This window comes from Anabrus simplex, chromosome 11, assembly GCF_040414725.1.
Source record: "Anabrus simplex isolate iqAnaSimp1 chromosome 11, ASM4041472v1, whole genome shotgun sequence".
In the NCBI taxonomy this organism is placed as follows: domain Eukaryota; kingdom Metazoa; phylum Arthropoda; class Insecta; order Orthoptera; family Tettigoniidae; genus Anabrus; species Anabrus simplex.
Window position 1 is genome coordinate 20,801,119 of NC_090275.1, and position 24,552 is coordinate 20,825,670.

Genomic DNA, 24,552 nt, shown 5'->3' on the forward strand with positions numbered 1-24,552 from the left:
TTCAAACACACACTACAAAATTCATGGGAGAAAGATTTGAAAGAACGTAGTAAACATGGCCATTCTTAAGTATATTTGTCCTTGAAGTTTGGGGTAATTTTCGGTTTCTTGGTTACTGTCAATATTCCCTGCATCATCACTGCACGTCTTCTGTTGCATCAGAAATCATTTCATTGTTCACACTTTCTGTCCGATAGACATAACTTATGTCTGAAAGATACACATGCTTTAATTCTGGCACTACGTCCAAAACCGAGCACAGAACTTGCAACTTCTCGCTATACAAAAGAAGAGTTCCCCTGCTGGTTGCCACTACACAAGCCACCAACCTATGATGGAAGACAGTTCACGTGAGAAGCAAAGACAATCAACATGGCCAAAAGTTAGACCACTTTCGAAGCTCATTTCTATTCGAGTATGCAAGCTTAGACTTCACTTGACTAGTAAAATCTTAAAATGAACAAAAATATAATATGTTTTGACTTGGCTTTTCGTCTTACTAACTACCTATACGGTTCTTTGAGATGCCGAGGTGCCGGAATTCGGTCCCGCATGAGTTCTTTTACATGCTAGTAAATCTACTGACACGAGGCTGCCATACCCTTCAAATACCACCGGACTGAACCAAGATCGAACCTGCCAAGTTGGGGTTAGAAGGCCAGTGCCTCAGCTGTCTGAGCCATCCAGCCCAGCAAATGTTATGATTAGTTGACAACGGAATTTTATCTAATGGGTAATATCTACTTTTACACCAAGCCGTGAAAGCTGAGCTGAGTGACTCAGATGGTAGAAGCTCTGGCTTTCTGAGCCCAAGTTGGCATGTTCTGTATGGTAGTTACTGGTGTGAACAGTGAATGTGACGTGGGGTTGACACTTCACTGTGAACTAACTTACCAATTTCTTTGCCGCAGCATACATAAAATTTTCATCACTGTCAGTGCTGTGACTGTTGTGCGTTGGTGTAGAGAGTTCTTAAGGGTAAAAATTTTTTTACAAATTCTGTTTATCAGTATAATTCTTCTGTAAAACCACCAGTAACACTTATACCTACACCACAATGACATATGTTAAAATCTTTTTGCAGGAAACATACGGTTAAGACAATTAAAATATTTTGTTGACAGAAATGAAAAATGTACATGCCAAAAGGATGATCATTAATGAAGTAGAGCTGTAATTAGGATTGGCATTAATTTAAAATGTTGATATGTCCACAGTATTCCATACCATAATAAGGGTCATCGGAACCAACAATTTCCAAACAGAAGAGGACGTGGCGGTGGTGGTGGAAGGGTGCATTCACCAGCTCCTGCCACCTCATACAGCAAAGTGAAGGATGGTTTTCCAAATTGGTACAGAGTAACTGTAAGTACCTCTCCATCAATATAGTCATTTAGGTTTCTTCTCTGGAATGGAGATTGTATGTTCATTTTCTGCTGCTCTTCAAGGTTGATAGTACCAGTCCGACTCCGTGGCTAAATGGTTAGCGTGCTGGCCTTTGGTCACAGGGATCCCGGGTTCGATTCCTGGCAGTGTCAAGAATTTTAACCATCATTGGTTAATTTCGCTGGCACGGGGACTGGGTGTATGTCTTGTCTTCATCATCATCACGACACACAGGTCGCCTATCGGTGTCAAATCAAAAGACCTGCACCTGGCGAGCCGAATATGTCCTCGGACACTTCTGGCACTAAAAGCCATACGCCATTTCATTTCATTACCAGAAGTGGTTGGATATTGCTTTCTTATCTATATATCAAGGTTATTAATTTTTACAGTAAGTTATTGTAGAATTTTTTTAGTCTGATGAGTAAATAAGTTGATAAATAAACCTTTTCAGTGCAGGTGTTGATTATAACAGCACCTGGAAATGTTGTGAAGTGTTCCAGCTTCATTTAACTTGATGTTGTTCCTTCTGTAATTGTTGGATGCACTAATGGTGTCGTTCTCTTTACTCATTGGCATACTTTGCCGCCTGCCAGGCGGCCGCACGTGCAGTGACCATTGATACACAGACACCTGGCAGGCGGTCTACTGAGAGATAAGCTTTCTGCAACTAGTTCAAGCATTCTGTCCATAGATGGCATGACATGCAGTATACTGTCTGTAAGTTGAGAATCTGCTCTCATGAAGTTGGAATGAACATCATAGATTGCATCACGCAGCAGGCAATTGCTCTCCAAGCAGGGTGATTACCCACTTGATAATCAGCAGAAATGGCCGGCCCTAGTGGAATAAAATTGAGCATATATTATAGGATAGTCAGAGTGAATTGGGCAGTGATGTAATTTTAGAAAATTAAACAATTTTATTTACTAGCAGTGAAAATTATAACATCATAACAGAAAATTTCACCTGAGAGTGATGATGCGTTTGAAAGCGACGATGATAATGAAGTCCATCCTGCCTTCAAAAAGACAAAGGAAGATGGCTGGGAATGGAATAAAACAGGTGATAAACTGTCCAAATATGATTTTATATGAAATTCTGGAATAAAACTCACAATAAACCCAGATCCCTACCCCCAACACATTTCTCAACCTGTGATTCACAACTCTTTATGGGATGTGATAGCTACTGAAAGAAACAGTTTTGCCGACCCGTTATTTACAGAAGTAAATCCCAACTCGCCCTGTATGAGTTCACTGGGAACATTTCACAAGGCTTATAATCTTAAACCATGCTGTGAGTGTGTTGAAAGCAAGACAAGCAAGAAAAGTGTAATGAGATACGACTTTGAAATTATGTGGTGGCTTTGCATTTCCCAGAGTATTTTAGGGTGTTTCACGCCATTAAAACATACACAAATTGTTCTTCTGGGTGCTGCACTTCATCACATCAAACAAGTGTATGGTTAAAATTCAGTATGTTGCGGATTACATGTATAAATCTTGAGTAGCGTAAAACTGTATCTTATGCATAAAAAATGGTATACATGCACATGGTTATTGCATGAAAATTAATATGTCAGTGGGTTAATAGTAGGAACCTTGAGCTTCTTAATTTGTCTTTATGTTGTTGGCTTTAAAATAATACCTTTGGAGGAAGTGACAGCTGACTGACATACAGCTTCACTGCTGGTTCGAAGAACAAGAAATAGCCACAGTTTTATGTAAAGATGGGAAAATAATTGTGGTAATCTTTCTCTTGCAATAAATGCAAGTCCTCCATTGTCATAGGATGTTATAAAACTTGCCTACAGGCAAACAAGGTTGTGTAAGGTTTGCTTCAATTACACAACCAAGGAACAGACTATTAACTTATGTGTGGGCACATGCGTTGCCAAGTAAGGATTGCATTCCGGTATTTCGGAGCATAAATATGAATTTTGAAAAATTGTGTGGTCTTTGAGTGTTGAAATGTGATATAACGCTTTGCTTTATTCACTTTTTGTTTCGAGAAAGTTGTCTTTTATCATAGCCATTTGTTCATGAAATGTAGTATTTGTCCGAGATCTTTATACATTCCAAAATAACATTCCCAGGTGAATGAAGTATTTCTTTTCTGTCATTATTGGCCATTCTGGTTTTATGAGGATTATTCCATTTAATGCCAGTTTTGGACTACCAAACAGTAACATTAATTAAATGTCAAGATAGTAAAATATTTTGTTGAAAGAAACGAAAAGTGTACATACCAAAAGGATGATCATTAATGAAGTAGAGCTGTAATGAGGATTGGCTTAAAATGTTGATATGTCCACAGTATTCCGTACCATAATAAGGATCATCAGAACCAACATTTTCCAAAATAAGGGTTGGGTTTGTTTGTTTAATTACTAGCTGCTGTCGTATTTATTAATATAATTTTCCTGCTTCATCCTTTTTTAACTTTAGAAAATGAGAGGAGGTTAATATCTGCATATTTCTTTTTTCAAACTCTGGTAGCGAAAAGTTTGTGTGGGTATTTTTTACATCAAGGTTGGTACAGTGACATAGAAATCTAGAAGTTGGTGTTTTTCCGCCCACGCTGTTGGCAGCTCCCTTTCCGCCACAGCCAAGAAGTGTGTTGTGTACATATCATGTCATTTGCGGAGTGTCAGTTTAAGTAGTGGCACGTGTTTAGGATGGGTGGTAGGAGTTCTTGTTATAGATCGTTCAGGGCTCAAGATAAACCTTTCGTTATTGAAGAGATGGAAAATATTGGTAATCGTGCTGGAGGAAGACAGTACGATGAGGATGAGATTTGTAGTGGTATGTGACTGGAGGAAAAACAAAGTTCGTTTCGAACAGTCAAACAGCAAACGCTGGGCATTTGTAGACAAAACGCAAGTTCTTCAGAAGTTAAAAACAGGATATGCAAATATATGACTGTAAAGAGGCTGTTTGGATGTACGGTCACAAGTAAAATGTGTGTTGAAAGCTAAATTACGGGGCTTAAGGCTATCGGTGGAAGTCTCGTGCATTGAAAAAAAAGAAAATATATATATAAATAATATCTACAGTTATAAGAAAACAAGCATTGCAGAACGTCTTCCCATAGTAATATGGAGAGATCAATTTTCCACAGATTTGTTCGGTTTGCACCAGAAAAATTCGTATGTGCTCTTACAAATTGGTAATGCAGACCAGGTGCCAGTGGACATTATTTGTGAATATATGGTACTGGTGGAATTGCACCTTTTTTTTTGTTGGTAATGTTGTTTGTTACTCTTTATGTATCTGTGCTACCACTCCCTGATTGTTTTAAACTGTGAGGTTTCTGAATTGCTATATGATATCCAGCACCTAACTTACATTTTGTTTGAAACTAAATAGTCATTATTTCTTAATCCAGTTATATATTTTAACAGTTCTTTTTCAGTTTCTGGATTCTGGCCTGAATTTGGTTCGCAAAATGATAAGACTGCCTTCTTGGCACACTGCAACTGTTTAATCCAGTAGCGTACATGTAATGGCTCTACACAAAACTCGTGCTGTTGTACAGATGCAGTTATTTTATGCAAACATCATCTCGCTGTTAACTGTACATAGTAACTCCTGTTTTTATTAACCATCACTAACCACTGCATGTAAAAATAATTATCATAGAGAGTGGTATATCGTATAGACCAAGTGCACTACTCTTACCTTGTTGCCTCAATTGTACAAATATACATCGACCAACAGTATATGTAGCTTGAGGAGTGGTCTCGTTACTACAGTGTTGCCTGTTGCACTTCTGAGTTACAGCCTTCAAACTAATACCGGCTGGTGAAACAACAAATGTTTTCACGCCCACACATTTTGCACAAAGAAACCAAAAATAATAGAAGACATATTCATAGCAGCAAACTTTTACATAATCGGGAACCTCACAGTTTAACCCATAAACACCTAATGTGGAAAGGACAGTGTGTTTGTCACTTCACAGTTAACCCTTCAAGCCGGTGTTAAAAGTTGGCCAAGTTTTACTCTACAGTGGTAATAAATTTTGGAAAAATATCACAGGCATGGTATGCAGATCAACTGCTGGTTAGTTTGAAGTTACTGGTCAATGTCAAACAACACCCTTTGCTTATGCTAGACATTGAATGAGCCAGCCGAAGATCTGAATGGTTTAGGTGGTGGCAAATCAGTTCCAAAAGAACAAGGTAGAAACTGCTATGGTAAACGTCTCGGTGAAGGGCATGGGAATCGGTGGAAGAAATGTAAAAATATACTGTGGAACAAATACATTGGGTTGTGGTTGATTCTGTGAGTAAATCAAAGCCAGGGCAAAAATTTACTGATAATATTATTATTATTATTATTATTAAGCGTATGGAATTTACAGAATGGACAAATATATACAATATTATACAAAAGAAAAACCTGCAAAGAATACATGGTAAGTAGGGAACAATTACACATGGATATCTAAATTATTTATCCACTGCACTAGGGATTCTGAGACATCAGCAAAGTCTTTCCGGTCTCTACCATAAGCACGCAGAGGGCATTCGTCCATTATATGATGCATGGTCTGGACTAAAGCACCACAATCACACGCTGGAGAGTCCCCGAAGCCCCACTGGTGAAGGGAGAATGCAGATCTTCCACAATTAGTGCCAAACCTGTTTAGTGATGCCCACGTTCTTCTTGGCAAACTGAAACCAGCTGGGGCGTGGTTTGGATTAAAGAGGCTTGGCCACTCCGGAGCTGTACGAATCCATTGCTCTTTCCATTCCTCTTTTAAATTGAAACCAGCATCCATTAGATTCTTAGCTGTTTTCATTGGTGGCTTACGGGATTTCAGCCTTTGTCTCCAGAGATCTGCATATGAAAACGTGCTGAAACAGGAAAATGAACAGGCCATCAAGGAAATTAAGTTAGTAGACTTGGTAGAGCACACATCTCAAAAAAGATTGTGAAAAATCCAATTATTACTCCATCTAACGATGGAGATGTGTATGTATTGAATAGGAGGACATATTAAATTTCCTTTACCGGGCGAGTTGGCCGTGCGCGTAGAGGCACGCGGCTGTGAAGCTTGCATCCGGGAGATAGTAGGTTCGAATCCCACTATCGGCAGCCCTGAAAATGGTTTTCCGTGGTTTCCCATTTTCACATCAGGCAAATGCTGGGGCTGTACCTTAATTAAGGCCACGGCCGCTTCCTTCCAACTCCTAGGCCTTTCCTATCCCATCGTCGCCATAAGACCTATCTGTGTTGGTGCGACGTAAAGCCCATAGCAAAAAAAAAAAAAAAAAAAAAATTCCTTTATTCACTGAAATTTACAGCAAAGAGAACAGTGGCTGCCACAAAGGACCATCACTACAAGATTTTGTACGACCAGCTGAATACGCCTCGCTAATGCCTGTAATTGTTCTTCACAAGATATTGACACTGTTAAAATGCAAATAAAACTGTCAGAAGGACCTACCAGCCACCCTCTAACGATGGACCATTTTGCTGCTGCCTGCAACAAAGAGTTTCCACATTCATCAGTACTGAGCCCTCTACCCATGGTTGGACTTGCACCAGTGAAGTGCTATAGTCCTCAAGAAAATGGAGAATGGGAAGGCAGCTTGCTCTGTGATGATGTACCAACTGATACCTGGAAGATGCTTGGGCAGCCTGGAATGGAATTCCTTGCTATGCTATACAATCAAATTGTAATGAAGCACAAGCTACCCAATAATCCACCAGCACAATACCGGTTTGGAAATGGGAGATGTCACAGTATGTAGCAGTTGTCGTCCAATTGGACTTCTGTGCCATACTCGGAAGATATTTGAAAGAGTACTGGATAATCGACCCAGAAGTGTTTTTACTATATCATCAGATCAGTGCGGATTTGTCAGAGGATGTTGTACCACAGATGCAATCCATCTCACACACTTGATGGAAGAGGCACAGGTAAAAAATTGTGCACTTAGCATTTTAGACCTGGAAAAAGCTTCTGATTGGTTCTCGCCTATCTCACAATACAAACACTTTGCAGCTACACAGTTCCAGACGTGTGTGGGATAGATTCAACTTCTGCACTGCAAGGTCACAAGTGTGATTTGATGTCAGATTGCACTCTCCCCGCCTCTTAACATCACCTTCGATGATCATCAAGGTTCCACCCCCTCAACCCTGCTCTTGAACCTTTGTATGGATACAACAACAGCTGACATTCAGTCTCTGCATTCCTCGACGCTTATATGCAGATGGTGGTAGTTTCGCTGGAGTGCAGCCTTGCACTGCCGGACCAGGTGGGAAACTGGATAAAGAGCCTGGATGAGGATGGGCTGCAGCTCAACATCCAAAAGTCAGAATATCTTGAATGTGGCCCCCAAACCAGTGGCACCACCACTGCCGACAGACAGGCTTTGCAAAAAAGTCACATATTAAAAATATCTTTACCCCTTTGTTGGCAGCCCTGAAGATGGTTTCCCATGGTTTCCTAATTTTACACCAAGCAAATGTTGGAGCTTTACCTTAATTAAGGCTACAGTTGCTTCCTTCTCATTCAGCCCTTTCGTATCTCATTGTCGCCATGAGACTATCTGTGTTGGTATGGTGTAAAGCAAATCATAAAATAAAAAAAGAAGAACACTATGGTGTCCTGTTATCTACCAACTTGAACCCTGTTTCTAAAATCTGTTTGTCGTATTCTGTCCCATGTGTTTTTTCTGACCACACACCTAACAAATCTCATCTCGGTTCCTTCGATCCTACTTGCCTCTTCCACTCTCATTGTCCTATTTACACACCCATATGTCAGAATCGATACGTAATCGGTTTGGTAAATGGTGCTCTTGCATTTCAGTGATATTTTGCTCTCGTTTTTAGGTCTCAAACTGCTAGATAGAAGTTTACTCTAGCTTGAATTTGACTTGTTACTTCCTCAAGTATTGAGCCAGTATTTATTATGCTTTTCCTATTATGAGTTTCTATTTTTCTCTATATTACTTGGTACAGTGTAAGTGTTTATATTCATTTAGGTAATGTTTAACTTCATATGATAAAATATTAATAATGGTACAATTTACTCTCTTCAGATTCCATTTGGCAGCAAATACCCGAAGGAGTACATTTTGAAGATCCTTTTGAATTATATCTCTCCTTCAGTCTTCATTCCTATAGCAGTGAGTATTATTAGTAACATGTTGGAAAATAGATTGTGTTGGTTCAGTCAATCAGACTGCCCCTGTTTTCTCATAACCTCAAGCCAGGTAACCAGGGCACTGAACGTGCACTAACACAATTCTTATATCTTTAGCACAGTGATTAGATATCTGTCTGTCCATTCTAGGATCATTTTTGTTTATATTGAGTGGCATGTACAGTACAAAGGCAGCATTTTTTTGTTTTATTATATCGGGAGCAAACAAGAAATAGGATATCAAAGGACAGTAGAACCTTAGTAATTCAAAATCACTTGTTTCTTTGGAAACTTGAGTTTGCATGTTACTTAAATTGCTTGACTCAAAATATGGGCAGCATGTCCACCCATCTTGAAAACATGGGAAATTGGGAAATGTCAGGGAATTCATTAAATCACGTGAAAAATAGGGAATTTGGAAAACAATCTGGAAATTTGTTCTTCTGCCAGATAAAATTTTAAAGAAAGTTAATAAACATCTTTTTAAAAACAAGCGCAGTATTGAATGTGAAGTAACTGATAGCGAGCAGTAGAGACTACAATCGATCAGTCAAATATTTAATATTTCGATCTTCTGCTTACTATTTGATATTGTGTGTTGTTGACAAATAAATGGTAAGCTTGATCAGTCCTATTGCGTTTGCAGCTTTTCCAATCACTTCATGCGCTGACGTACGAAAGCCTTGTGTAGTGCATCGTGACATCTTCCAGGCCGTGCCACGTTGGGTCTCTAAACTGTCTTGCATGTGAAGGTTGTGGAAGCTTTGAGGCACAAGTAAAAGCTTATGATATGCATGCATAACTTTGTGGATACAGAACAGGATTTAAAATAGTGTCATCACATTGTAAGGTGAAAGTTGTTTGTTGGGTTGGACATTTTGTGCTTGTGAAGTATGTTTCATGTGTTTTGAAATTGGCATTGTGTTGTAATTGCGGTTACAAGAGGTTATGTGAAGTACAGTTTGATTGACAAGCACCAGTGTGTATTAAATCTTGTAGTTATTTGTAGACTATATGCATGATAATGTTCCGTTCATTTATTTCTTTTAGAACTAAAGGAAATTAATGTCTTGCGTCTTTGGTGACACACATTCTTTTAGTTCAAGGGTATTCACAAAATATTTCAAGGTACACTTCATATTTTATTTTGTCATTCACAAATTAACGTGTATTTTTAAGATAGGTAATTTTGGAATGAAATACAGGGCGTATCCGTGATGATGTTACAAACTTGCAGGGGTGATGGACAGCCAATGGATCAATTGAGATAAGGAACTGTAGTCCGGAAACGTTTGAGTCAAAAGCGATTAATATTCCAAGTTGTTTAACATCCGTCCATTCTTAACAGACGTCGGAATTTTATCCTGCAGTAGTTCTTTAACGTGCCAGAAGCCAACGACATGGGGTTGTCACCTTTAAATACCTTTAAAAGCCACCGACCTCGGCCAGGTTTGAATCTGTTAACTTGGGATTAGTAGACCAACGCTGTATCGACCGGTGATATTCGAACGGGTGCGATGATGCCATGCCTGCATGGACGCAGGGGGACACCATTTCGAACATTTGTTGTAAATGAAGGAGCTTATGAAACTTGTACAGGTAAATGGGCTTAAATGAGTAGAATTTTTCGAAGGAGCTTATGAAACTTGTACAGGTAAATGGGCTTAAATGAGTAGAATTTTTCTTAACTTTTGACTTCTATCGTTTCCGGAATATGGTTCCTTATCTCAAATTGATCCATTTACCGTCCTCCAACATCCCTGAAAGTTCGTAACATCATCACGGATACACCCTGTATATTAACTTGCAATAAATAATAATTTAATAAAGGTAAAATAATTGCAGTTTTTATCTTTATGTAAACTATCATGTTTTGGTTTGACTAGATCTATTCAACATTTTTTTTTACAGTATCCTTATGTTGCACTTCTTTTTTTCAGCTAACAATGCCTTCTTCAAAACCAAGGAGAAAACTTTGGTTAATGAGAGGTGGTTGCTTGATTATATTTTCAGAACATGGCTGAGTTCTACTTAGAGTAGGAAGAATCACAATTTAAATAAAAGGTCTTGTCACAATTGATCAGAAGTACAAAGGATGAAATATGTATAAAGTTCCTTTATAAACTCAGGACTTTCAAGATTCCATCTTGAGTTAAATAATTGTTATGTTAAAGTGTCGTTCTAATTGGGACTGTCATATTTACAGAGAAACTCTATGTGGTTCGACCTTTGTATAACATTTCATTTATGACAAGACTTTTTATTTATTTGAGAAACTTACGGTCCTAAGTCGAACTCAATACTTTCAAAGTTCTAACTTGAGTGAAAAGAATTATGTTGTGTTAAGTGTCATTCTAATTGTGACTTCAAGATTTTGAAATTGTTATTATTTGAAATTTTCTCCGGATACTTTTAGGGGCATCATAAGTCCCGTATTAAGAGTGTTTATATGTGCATTGATTTAATGATGATATGTTTATTTACGATTGCCTGTTCTCATATTTGGCTGAAGATGACGCTCACCAGCATCAAAACTAGTTCCTAGTAAATGTTATAACTTGTTTAGTTTAATATTAGTATTGAAAAGGTGGATTTTTAATTTTACTTATCTATTACTGCATAATATGTAAAAATCTTTGTCTATTAGCAACATAGGAAAGCAGGCATTAAAAGTCACATGGGAGGAAAGCAGCATACCAGTAGTGACAAGTTCAGCTCGTTCTCATCATCCCTTTCAAGTTATTTAAGAAAAAGAAAATTCAAATAACTAAGTTGCAAAAGAACACAACAAACACTACTTTGTATGCTTCTTCCTCTTTTTAAGGTTTCCCACCCTGTAAAGCACCAGAGAATAGATGTCTACCGAATTATTTTTCTCGAGAGCAAGTAACCTAAGTTGAGACTATATGGTGCATGTATTGCCATGCAACACCATTCTTTATGTGCCAGTGAAGCTATTGCACATTTGTTCCCCGTAAGGTTTCCAAACTCGGAAATAGTTCTACTACACGGAGCAAAAGTTGCATATACAATCACTCTTGGTTTGTTTCCCTGTTTTCGTAGACAAGTTCTTGAGAAGTGTAGTAAGTGCACGTATTTCACCGTTAATTTTGACGAGTCATAGAATAAAGTTTCTCAGATTGGCCAATATGATATTGTCGTTTGCTGTTTCAATCCTGTCCCAAATGAGATATGCACTTCTTATTTTGATTCTGTGGTTCTTGGTCATTCTGCCTTCTCGGATTTGTTAGATTTTTCGTGAACACTGCAAGGACTCAATCTAAAAAAATGTGCAAATTTCAGTGGATGATCCAGATGTTATTCAGGATATAAATACTTTATTAACACGTTGAGTGCCAGACCGAATTTCATAGGACTGCCGTCTAGTTCCGTGAGCTAATAACATCGAGTTACTCCCTGGTGCCAAAACGTTCACAGGCTTAACCAAGCAAATGATCGCTGAAATGAGGATGTATTTATGATATATTATGTCAACTTATTATGTATATTAGGTAAAATATTGCGACCCCATATGGGGTCGTACCTATACAGTAGTTACTGTCCCGACGCTCGGTCATACTTACCTTTTCCGTTGCAGGGACGCGTTATACGCTGTTGATTATGGGAGATGTGTTAGCTTGTTCATACTGGGGCCGTAAAAAAGTATGATCCCCGATTTTAGGTCAGGAAATGTTTGTAAATGGCGATCTTCTGATTTTAGGTTAGGAAATTTTCGTATAAAATGTTGTTATATAAAGTAGTGAAAATCATTTAAATTTGGTTAATTAGAATGTAACAGAATATTATTATAAGAGGAATTAGTAGTTACGGAATATTGAATAAGTATATAATTTTATTTGTATAACATTTAATTTGAGTGAGAGAACCCAGCAGCGATGATCGTGCAACATGGGAAACCAGTGACTATATCGTTGAAGACAATCATAATTGTTGCAACAGCTGGCTTGGAAACCCGGAATACAGCGGCGTTGTGTATGCTGAAGACTGTAATTTATCAATATGGATGAACATGCGAGATCGCTATTTGCTCTGTACTGAGTTCAAAATGAATGTAACTATATACTACGTTTGCATCATTGTCTGACTTGTTCGATATATCGTCCAGACTATTTGCACTAAGTATTTTACTGCTCGATTTGCTAGTAATGACTTAAAAAAGAAAAGGAAACTCGCAGCACTGCACAATTACATAAACAATCCGTGCGCGAGATAGACAATGACTTTTTCACCCTACATAGCACTCTTGACGTACCCATATGGGGTCGCGCCAAAACAGGAATTGAAGAATGGAAGGTCTACTATGCATGTACTTAAATAGACCAGCAGATGGCAGGAAGATAACTTATACAGCTTCGAATCACATACTTACTGCGCACCCAAATGGGTTTGCACAGTTCTTGATTTAGAACGAACGTACGACGCAATATGGGGACGTGAAGTTCAAAAACTTGACTACTCTCATGTACCCATATGGGGTCGCTTGGCTCTCAACGTGTTAAATGATGATCCAGATGCTCCTATTTTGGTAAACATAGGATCTTGTGGCTTGCATACTGTGCACAATTCATATAAAGTGGTAATAAATGAAACCCAGTGGGATATTGCATGGTTTCTTCGTGTTCTTCACATCTTGCTTTGCTATGTTCCTAAGACATGCTGATTATAAACCTTATTCAGTCTCAGTCTCAAATGTATTTCCTTTGAAATATTGTGTTGTAAGGTGACTTGAACATTTTGCTTATTTTTTTTTTTTTTTTCTATTGGCTTACGTCGCACCGACACAGATAGGTTTTATGGCGATGATGGGATAGGAAAGGCCTAGGAGTTGGAAGGAAGCGGCTGTGGCCTTAATTTGCCTGGTGTGAAAATGGGAAATCACGGAAAACCATCTTCAGGGCTGCCGACAGTGGGATTCGAACCCACTATCTCCCAGATGCAAGCTCACAGCCGCGCGCCTCTAACCGTATGGCCAACTCGCCTGGTCCTTGAACATTTGAAAGTCATTGAACTTGTTATAAATATCCTACCTAATATTGACAAATATGTGGAAGGAGCAAAAAAGATACAATCCAGTCAGTTTGCCATGCATTGCATGTAAGCTTTGGGAAAGCATTCTTTCTGATTATATTATACTCCGCACGGCCTTACTTCTAAATTGAAGTTTCGCAAAACAAATGAGCATCGCCTTCCTTCTGTTGCCAGCTCGCTATGCCTGCGAGAACAGCTGATGCAATATGACCGCAGTAAACAGCCCTTGTTAATTGTAATACAGTACTCAGGAAAACGAATGAATATGGATTGAAAACAAATTCACAAGAACTACACTTTCTAACAATATCTGGCACTAAAAGAGAATGTATTATTAACAGTAAAAGAGAATGAGGAAATAACACATCACTAATGGCTAATGGCTAGGACAGAAAGGAGGTTATGGCTTACAAAGGGAACACTACTGATCTCAGAGTCACTGGAACCCTCCAACAATATGACAAACACACTACATACAGTGGAACCTCGATTATCCGTTCCCGGAAAATACGTTTTCCCGGAATATGCGTTCAAATTACGTGGTCCCGCGAGCATCGTAATTAAATCACGTTGTAAAAGTCCCGCATTATCCGTTCCTCGAAGAAACGATTTCCCAGATCAACCGTCCAGAAATTCCAGTCCCATCAACGCTAAATCCTCGATCAATCGTTTTTTAATAAACTGTATCTCACAAAAGGACGGCTATGGCATATTTATGGATCTTGGCGTTAACGCCCCGTCACTGCGATAATTATAGCAAGTACTGTACCGGTACTGGAAAAGCGATCGGCGGTGAACTTACATAAGGGACCATCTTAGCATCGCATTCGGGTGGTATTGTTTAGAGAATCTCGGAAAATCATAAAGCAGAGAGTGGCGACAACAATTGCAAGCAGACACGGCGCATTTCGACAGCTCTGCTTGAAGACGGAACGAGTTTCGTCAAATGTTCGCACTTATAAAACGTCCATATTATGTCCAGGGTTAGATGTTTATATTTTTACTTTTTTCGATCGTACTGCCGAAGAGGTTTTTGGCACTTTGCTCAGGGCACTGCAGAGTAACTGGGCTTTCAGGCAGGAATCGAAACTGCTTCTTAACACAAATTCAGTATTTTTGATATTATCGTACATGATTATGTTAGCGAGACCAAAACACATGTTGCACCTAAATGTAATTTAAAAAAAAGAAAGCCATGGGAGGTCTTGGAATTGCCTATTACTGTTTAGGTCCTAATGTAAGACTGGGAATTTTACGTTTTCGTGTTAAAATACCAAAAACCGCAGTCGTTTTATTTGCGCACGTTACATTTTAAATGGTTGGTATAATTTCAAACTCCTACTGACGTGCAGCGAGCGCGCTTTCCAGATGACCTCAAGGTCACGAATAACCGTAATTTCTGAAGTTTTGATATTTCTTTTATCTTTCCGATTTGATTGGATTTGTGACAAGCAGAATTGAATATAATGCATTCGAGAACTTTTAAGAATCGATACTTACATTCGAAACCATGTTTTCGAGTTCAACATAACCTTTAAAAGTCGACGTAGGCCTAATTTGCGCGGTACGAGATTTCCAGAAACTGACTAAGAACAGTATACCGGAGACCAAATTACAATGAAAGATTAAGAAATGAACGGATTTCGCATTCATTTTGGGTGCTTTCATATCTAATTTGCTTTATTTTATTAGATGAGAGAATTAAAAACTACTTGTTGTCGATTGTCGTTTGGCTTGGCGTTATTAGATTTTTCGAAGAGTTTGGCTAGCCTAATCAAAGTCGCTGAACTGAAAGAAGTTTTCACAGGAAACTGACGAAGATTCCCCTGTAAAACTGAATATAAAGTATCGAGATTTTGAACTCACGTACCGGCAATTAATGCGGTATACGTTGAAGGTTAGGTCAAATGTTCCACCTTTACAATACTAAGATTCTTTATTAACTAAATATTTACATGATTTTTAATTATATCGGGACATATACCAGTCAAGAAAACTTTAAAGATCATCAAGGATAATTTCCTAAAACACAGAAAATTAAGCATACAAGAAATAGAAGAATTTTTAAATATTTTAGAATTTGTAACTTCCAACAACTATTTCACTTTTAATGGGAAAATTTATAAGCAGGATAGTCTTCCTATGGGCTCCCCGGCTTCAGGAATAATGGCAGAAATTTATTTAGACCACTTGGAAAATTCCAAAATTCTTAACAAAATTAAAGGTATCGTATTCTGGACACGCTTTGTTGATGATACATTTACTTTAATAGATCACAACGTCTCCAACGGTGATATCGTTCTTGAACAGTTGAATGCAGTCGATCCATGGATCAAGTTTACTTCCGAAGCGGAAGTCAATAATTCATTAAACTTCTTAGATGTCACTATTAACAATAGCTCTAACAAATTCTCTTATACCATATTTAGGAAGCCCACCCAAACTATTAATACTATTCGACAAGACTCAATGCATCCGGAATCTCAAAAAAGAGCAACATTTTATAGTTTAATCCACAGAGCTTTTCACGTCCCTTTATCAAACGCTAATCGTAAAAAGGAACTTGAATTTATCCGCTTAATAGCAAGTAAAAATGGTTTTAGCAGGCATTTCATTGACAGGATAATCAATAAAGTTACTAACAAATCCAGTTCAACTTTACTTAGAGAAACAAAAAGAAAAACAGACAAATACGCCACTTTCACTTACACAAATAGTAAGATTTATGATATCACCAACACCCTCAAGAAACATAAGATCAACATTGCTTTTAAAACAGTCAACAATAATACTAATCTTTTTTACAACCAACATAAAATTAACAACACTATGAATAAATATAATAGGTCAGGCGTTTATAAGTTAAAGTGTAACCAATGTTCCGCGAGCTACATTGGGCAAACTGGAAGAGGCTTTTCAGTTAGATATAAGGAACATATCAACGCCGCTAAACATAGAAGGTACTCCGCCATGAGTACTCACATGACAGAATCCAATCATTCCTTCACTTCCATAGAACAGGACTTAAAAATTCTTTATTTTCATAATAAAAGCACTTTACTCAATGTTTTAGAAAACATCTATATTAATATAGATCATAAATGCAATCCCTTTCATAATTTGAATGAAATTTCCGAAACTGCGAACGTAATTTTTGAGGCATTGCTCAATAGTTCTTACTTTGACAAACCCACTAACAAGCTTCCATGTGACGGCTTCCCACCTACTGATCCTAACCTTCCCCTAATTTCCCCTCATGGCGGCTCCCTTCACACACGACCTCCATAGTTCGCTCTCAGTCAACCACAGGCTTCCACACTGAACTAGTCGCTGTCAGACAGGCGAGAACGTAAGTAATCAGATGTGCCGCACTTCTCATTTTTCATTTTTTCATTACTTTACATCTCAAGACACAAAAACTTGCCTATTTTAACACTAACAACAGCTATTTTTCTTATTCTAGGGCCCTCTATTGCACATTCCACATTACGTCATCACGTTCAAATTTTCCACCTAACTTTTCAACAGGAAATGCCAACATTACACCAATAAGACGGCTTTAACATATGCTCGCTGGATTTCTTATACATCGTTATTATCCTATTAGAATGAACATTGTGCAATCCATTATCAAGCCTTCACGACATAACAGAATATTATATATTAACATATCACACAAAAAGGAAGAATTTTAACGCAAAGTTTTTACTGAATCATCCCATGTGGACAATTTTAATTTTAATGTCAACGGTATTCTTAAGTGCTGTGCTCAAAACAGTTCTGAATTCTTCACCATTTTAAATGACATATTCGGTTATCCGAATTATTTCAATGTGTTACTTTGTCCTTGTCCTTGTAGCTTTTTCTCAAAAGTTTTTATGGCTGATGATGTCTACAAGGTAGACGAAACATGTCCCGATATAATTAAAAATCATGTAAATATTTAGTTAATAAAGAATCTTAGTATTGTAAAGGTGGAACATTTGACCTAACCTTCAACGTATACTCACGACAATACGGGCTTTATAATGAAGTTTATTTTATGTAATTAATGCGGTTTCGTGGTCTAACATGCCTGCCTCACATCCAGAGGGCCGGGTTTGATTGCTACCAGGTCAGACAATTTTACCTGGATATAAGTCTGGTTCCAGGTCCACTCAGCCTACGTGATTACCTTTAATTGTGGAGCTATCTAATGGTGAGATGGCGACCCCGATCTACAGAGCCAGGAATATCGGCCGAGAGGATTCGTCGCACTGACCATGCGCACCTCGTAATCTGGAGTCCTTCGGGCTGAGCAGCGGTCGCTTGGCAGGCAAAGTCCCACTGGGGCTGTAGTTTGGTTTGGTTTAGGAGTTTTGTAAGATTATAATTATACATATTTCATTTTTGTGATGTTTAGCCAAATTGTTGATGGTTTTCATTCATTCCCGGATTTTCCGTTTTCCCATATTGTACGTTTTATTTTCATGGTCCCTCGAAAAACAGAGAATCGAGGTTTCACTGTATTGAAGGAAAATGCAAAAAATCGCGAACCGTACCGAATACCATACACGCTGAGCGAGATAGGTTAACCACGTGGCGAATGTAAATATTAGAGTTGGCAACTAGGTTTCGAGATCGTGCTCTGCCGATAGAAATCGATATGAATGGCAGCTTGGGATTGGTTGGATGTCTATGCTTCAGCGCATAACCACCAGACAGAGCTGCTAAAACGTCAATTTAGAAGTAGAGCCGTACGGAGTATAGACATGTTTGCAAAAATTAATAACTGGTTCGATAGAAGGCAGTTTGGTTTTAGGAAAGGTTATTCCACTGAAGTTCAACTTGTAGGATTCCAGCAAGATATAGCTGATATCTTGGATTCAGGAGGTCAAATGGACTGTATCGTGATTGACTTGTCTAAGGCATTTGATAGGGTGGATCATGGGAGACTACTGGCAAAAATGAGTGCAATTGGACTAGAGAAAAGAGCACAACTGAATGGGTTGCTATATTTCTAGAAAATAGATCTTGGAGAATTAGAGTAGGCAAAATGTTATCTGACCCTGTAATTATTAAGAGGTGAATTCCTCTAGGCAGTATTATTGGACCTTTTGTTTTCTTATACATATAAATGATATGAGTAAAGAAGTGGAATCAGAGATAAGACTTTTTGTGGATGATGTTATTTTGCATAGAGTAATAAATAAGTTACATGATTGTGTGCAACTGCAAAATAATGATGTGAGATGGACAGCAGGCAATGGTATTGCCCCCATTATTGCCGAGCTAAGCCCAGCCAGTGAGTGAGAGATCCCGGAGTGGACCGTTCGTTCCTGGCTTTCCTGTTTTTTAGAGGCATTTAAGGGAAAAGGGGTGACGACCAAGCAAAAAAATAAAATTTAAAAACGACACTCTTACATTTATGAACACAAGCATCCAAAACACAAAAATATCCTTGCTGGGATTTAATTACAATGAGCTTTCGTAATGTCTGGTCTTCCTGTAGCAATTAACAACCAAAATGTAATCCTCGTCCTCCAGTTTTACTGTTCTGGAATGAAAATTAACAAAAGATTAGGCCTTCTTGGCCTTCAAAAATTAAAATATTTAAATGAGTGTCCAGAGACTTCAATAAGGATTTACTCAAAATTAGTAGGCAGCTATCTCGCTTATTATTCCACAATAAAATTAACTTAGGATTCCATTAATTTATAGCAGTCTCAACACGTGGTCAATTTTAAATTCAGATGAATTTCTGTAAATAAAGTGTCTAACGTCCATTAATTACACCAGTAGAAATTCTGATGGAAAATCAAAATTAATTCCAAAATTTATAATTAATTAATTAATTATTATTATTAATCTCTACTCTTATCTGTGTAGCATTTTACTTTTATCATCACACGATCGTGTTTACAAATTAATGTATCTCAATAATTCTCATGCTAATTATAATGCACATTTTCCTAATTAAGTAGCCTTCCAATTAATTATTATCATTACTCGTTATCACCTAAATTCTAGCTGATTATGCCGTTTGTGAACATTAAATTTATATTTGCATGGCATTTAAAGTTTCAAGTCAGTTTGAAGATATTTTGGAATTTTAATATGAATGTATTGAAAATTTTCTCATATCCACATGTGAGTTAGTTAAAGATTGATTTATAAATCGCTTGCCTTTACTGAAAAATGAACTCGACGATCTTTCATCTAAATCTTTAGAAAGAGTAAATTAAATCCTAGCCTGGTCTTACTCGACACTAATCCTAACAAATTGTTCCTTAAGGTGTGCTAAACAAGTCATCGTGGTGGCAAAACAACGCTGAACACAGTCCGTGCCGTTGCGATAAATGCACGACCAGATTAAATTACATTAAACAGTCGAAAACATGGAAATATTCATAATTACAACACACACACACCACATTCACACAAGGTAACACATACTGTTTATATACACAATATTTACAACAAATCCTGCCCTTATAAATTTATTCATTATTTTTAGCATGGTTGCGTCAGTAATATCCAGAGGATAAATTTGTGTCTGGAAATCTTCTTACTCCAATAGTGGCTAGTGATCGAAATTCGTGGTGTCACTTGAAATGAAATATTCCTTAAACAGCGTCGGAGATTCATTAAAATTTCTGAAATTAATTTGAAGATTCTAATAGAATTCCATAATCATCACCATCACGTGGGTTACAAGTTGCAAATGTATCGTTCGTGAGCCTTAATCACATTATTATTACTCCCTATTCATGAAATGTATTCAACGTGTGCTCCGCTTATAATAAATCACATTGTGCTCCCAAAGACACAACAACAAGTCATTCACTAATAAATTCTCCAATTAATAAATTATTCAATTAATATCCCGCAGGACTGCCGTATTCCAGGCGCATCATAAACTGAGCACATTAAATCTCACATATAAGGAATCTAAGATAATTTATAGCCCACGACCATTTAATTCCATTCTTAACCCGATCTTTACTTAATTTTATTATTATTTTAAGTGATTATTGGATCTATCATTGCTCCTGAAATGTCGTGAAATTAGATGACTCGATCCTAAAGAATTCAAGTGATCTTAAAATGACACTAAATTCGACCCTATCTCACAAATTTTTACATGTAACTCCAATCCAGATTATATCCAATATCACAGGCAAACAAACGAAGTTTATTGCGTGGTGAGTGATTTTTCAATCTGTCTAAATCCTATGTATGAGAACTCATTCAAAGACAGACTACACAGCTAATCTAATAGATTCCAAATTTCAGTCACACATATGTTACTCGACTACCATGACACCTCAAGAAATGGAAATGAAATAACTCGATCTACAATAAGAACTAATAGAGTTACGATTTAGAGAAAAAAGATTCTCTAGGTTTACAAAGATGAGAAAGAAAATAAACAGTTAAAATGGTACTCAAGTTTAGTTGAGGTTCGATTCCAGGTTGAAGTCAGTCATTCCGGCATTTTCCCGGTCAGTCAACCTGTCCAACCAGAAGTGCCTTACATGTTTAGAAGGTCTTGGAGACACAGCAGTAGACGTCCCACGATGAAATTAAGATGCACATTGTAGAGGAAGAATCTATCTTCATGTACACGGTGATTCACTGGGGTGAATTTTGCCATGTTCCAGAAGTGTAGGCTGTAACTAATACAACAGATATTAGAATGTGTACATACACGCTGGAATATTTAGTGTTCTCGTGGAGAAATAAACTTAACTTGGATCACTAATGTTGAGATTCACTCCATAAGATTTTATAATAAAATTGCACTAATTTTAGCAGAGCGGATGTCTGCTTACACAGCAGAATTTTCTTCCCACATGGTTTTGATGAAAGAGTAGCGTTGACCAGAGTTGATTAGAGCAGCAGCAGAGCAGAGTAGAACAAAGCAAAGAGTGATTTACTGTGAACATGACGTTTTATAGTCTTCGCTCCGGAGGTGTGTACATTTTAGAGACGATCATTGGTTCAAGGGGTCTCTTGTAATTGGTCGTGACTGTTTCTAGAAGCTTGCCTGCTCACAGTACAGGTTGTCGGGCGCGTGGCTCGCTTGGAGACACTGGCTTGTCACGTGATCTACCCTGCACTCAGTCGAACACGGATCAATACATTGTCCCTCTGAACGACAGAAAAAACCAGTTTGGTGCTCTCACACAGCTTTCCAAATGATGAATACAACTCCCGGCGAACAATAAAATTTTTAATGTCGACTTGTCGTAAATAATCGAAAGATAGCCAAATTTGAAGGGGACAGTATGATGATAAACGGGGTTAAAAGTTAGGTTGTGAGTTTCACAAATAGGAAAAGTCCTCTCAGTTTTAATTACTGCATTCATGGAAATCATTGGAAGTATCTAGGTATTAATATAAGGAAAGATCTTCATTGGGGTTATCACATAAATGGGATTGTAAATAATGTGTACAGATCTCTCCACATGGTTATGAGGGTGTTTAGGGGTTGTAGTAAGGATGTAAAGGAGAGGGTATACAAATCTCTGGTAAGGCCCCAAATAGAGTATGGTTCCAGTGTATAGGACCCTCACTAGGGTTACTTGATTCAAGTACTGGAAAAAATCCAAAGAAAAGCAGCTTGATTTGTTCTGGGTGATTTCCAACAAAAGAGTAGCGTTACAAAACTGTTGTAAGGTTTGGGCTGGGAAGACTTGGGAGAAAGAAGACGAGCTGCTCGACTAAGTTGTATGTTACAAGTCATTAATCTCATTTTTGGTCCGTATTGACGATAGTGATTACATACAATTTACAAAATATACATTTAATGTTAACCTGGTCAATACTTACAATACCATTGTGAACATGTTTTGCCCTTCTTAATGGGCATCATCAGCACAATGGATAACCTTAAAAACAAATAATTACAACTAAGAACATTTACAATTATTGGTCATATAAAATTGGAATGAGATGTTGTGATGTTAAAAGTTACTTTCGATATCATGATTAGAAATTTTGACGCAAATGTTACAAACACAAGTTAAAACTATTGTAGTATATTTTTACAATATTGTCTAAGAAATATATATCGGCATTCGTCTGGAATTGAAATAGATCCTCTTCTTTTAATTTTTTTTGAAAGTCAATGTTATTGTCGTGTTCACCACCAAGCAGATTTGAAGAAAAAGATATGTATAAAACATATGTTCCTATTGTAGAAATTAGGTCAGGAATGAACAATTGGTGTTATTTTTTGAATTAAATTGGTTGAAACACTTTCAGGTGTGAATATGTTGAAAATTTATCCAATGTACAAGTTGGAATGGTTAACGCTATAACAGTAGTCTTCCAGATTGATGTGTAAATCTCAATGGTTAGAATCGAATGCAGTGGAGTGTCTATCTTGTTCTGCTATTAGCGTTAGTATGTAAGTTGTATGTTTCCATCTGTCAGTGGAGAGATGGCATGGAATGACATTAATAGACGAATAAGTTTTGCGTGGTGTCTTAAAAAGTAGGGAATATCACAATATGAAGATAAAGTTAGAATTCAGGAGGACAAATGGGGGCAAATATTTGTACATAGGAAGGGGAGTTGGAGATTGGAATAACTTACCAAGGGAGATGTTCAATAAATTTCCATTTTCTTTGAAATCATTCAAGAAAAGGCTATGAAAACAACAGATAGGGAATCTGCCATCCGGGCAACTGCCCTAAATGCAGATTAGTAGTGATTGATTGACAAGAAAATCCTAAACTGTAACAGCTTCAAAATAGTATAAACTTCATTTAAGGATAGATTTCTTAAGCAGAGGTATGACTGAAATTTGAAGAATTTTGGCAATAAATGTATTTTTGGGGGGGGATAATAAAATAGTCCACTCTCTGCTGTACCAGAAAATATAATTAATTAGTATCCAATTTGACATTGATAATGTTAATAACAGTCAACATTAAGAACTTCATATCTGATCCGTATTGAAAAGAGGTAACATACAATAGAAGGAAATTTGATTGATCCACCTTTTTTCAATAAATAATACTGTTATGTTGTTAATATGATAACATTTTTTATTCAGTACCGGTTTCGATGTCTATAAACACAATCATCAGGTGAAATAGGTCGTATGAACAAACATATACAATTATGTAGTACATATAATAGACCCTTAGTAATAAGTGACATTAATAGGATGAAGTAAAAATACAATGCTTGAAAGAATAGAAACAAGTTATGTGCTTGTTGGTCAAAGTATAAAATGAAAGTAAAGATATTAACACATGTTTAAAGACTTGATCACTTTGGAATGGTTAAAAAGTTTCAAGCGTAGCAGTGCTAAACGCTAGGTGAAAGTAAAGCATGGACATCCAAAAACTGATGTAGTATGCAGTCCTTCCACAGAGTATTGATAATAAAGTAACATAAGTAAGTTTGATGGTGGTTTGTAACATCAACTCATAAAAAGAAGCCGTCATTTATGAGGTACTCAAAGAAGTGGATCATATTGCAGGCAAAGAGAAAGTAGATATATGGCCAAAAACTTCTCGATCCTTTTCGGAACCTTGAATGGCCTGATGTATGCATGGAGAGTGGCAAGGAGCAAGTGCTAGAGTTTGCTAGAAGCGTAGAACATCATTAAGGGGGTGGGAAGGAGGAGGGAGCGGAGTGGGGTGGACGTGGTAGGGAAGGATAATGTGATAACGTGAGACGTATAATCTTCAAAAACAAGCTGTTTTTAGGGAGTTAAACACTGTTGAGAACTGAAATAAGAGAATCAAATAAAATTCTGGGCTTTTTGGAAATGTCGTTCAGGTTGAGATTAGGATTGAAGTATTGGTTTAGATGTATGTAACAGACTTCCGTGATGTCTAGTAGGGGGCCTTGCTCAATGTGTTTAATACTGTTAAGTCTTGATCTAATCCATTCAGTTTGTGTTTATAATCTTGTATGTGCTGACCAACTGCGAAGAACCTGTTGTATTTA

The 24,552-nt window shown here is 37.4% G+C and overlaps 1 protein-coding gene across 1 annotated transcript in view; it reads left to right on the plus strand.

Annotated features, from left to right (window-relative positions):
• LOC136883388 (nuclear RNA export factor 1) overlaps positions 1-24,552 on the plus strand; it is a 118,351-nt gene that overhangs the window by 13,338 nt on the left and 80,461 nt on the right. The window contains exons 3-4 of the mRNA XM_067155660.2: positions 1,218-1,365; positions 8,450-8,536. Of these exons, the coding sequence (XP_067011761.2) occupies positions 1,218-1,365; positions 8,450-8,536 (235 nt within the window). The remainder of the gene's footprint in view (positions 1-1,217; positions 1,366-8,449; positions 8,537-24,552) is intronic.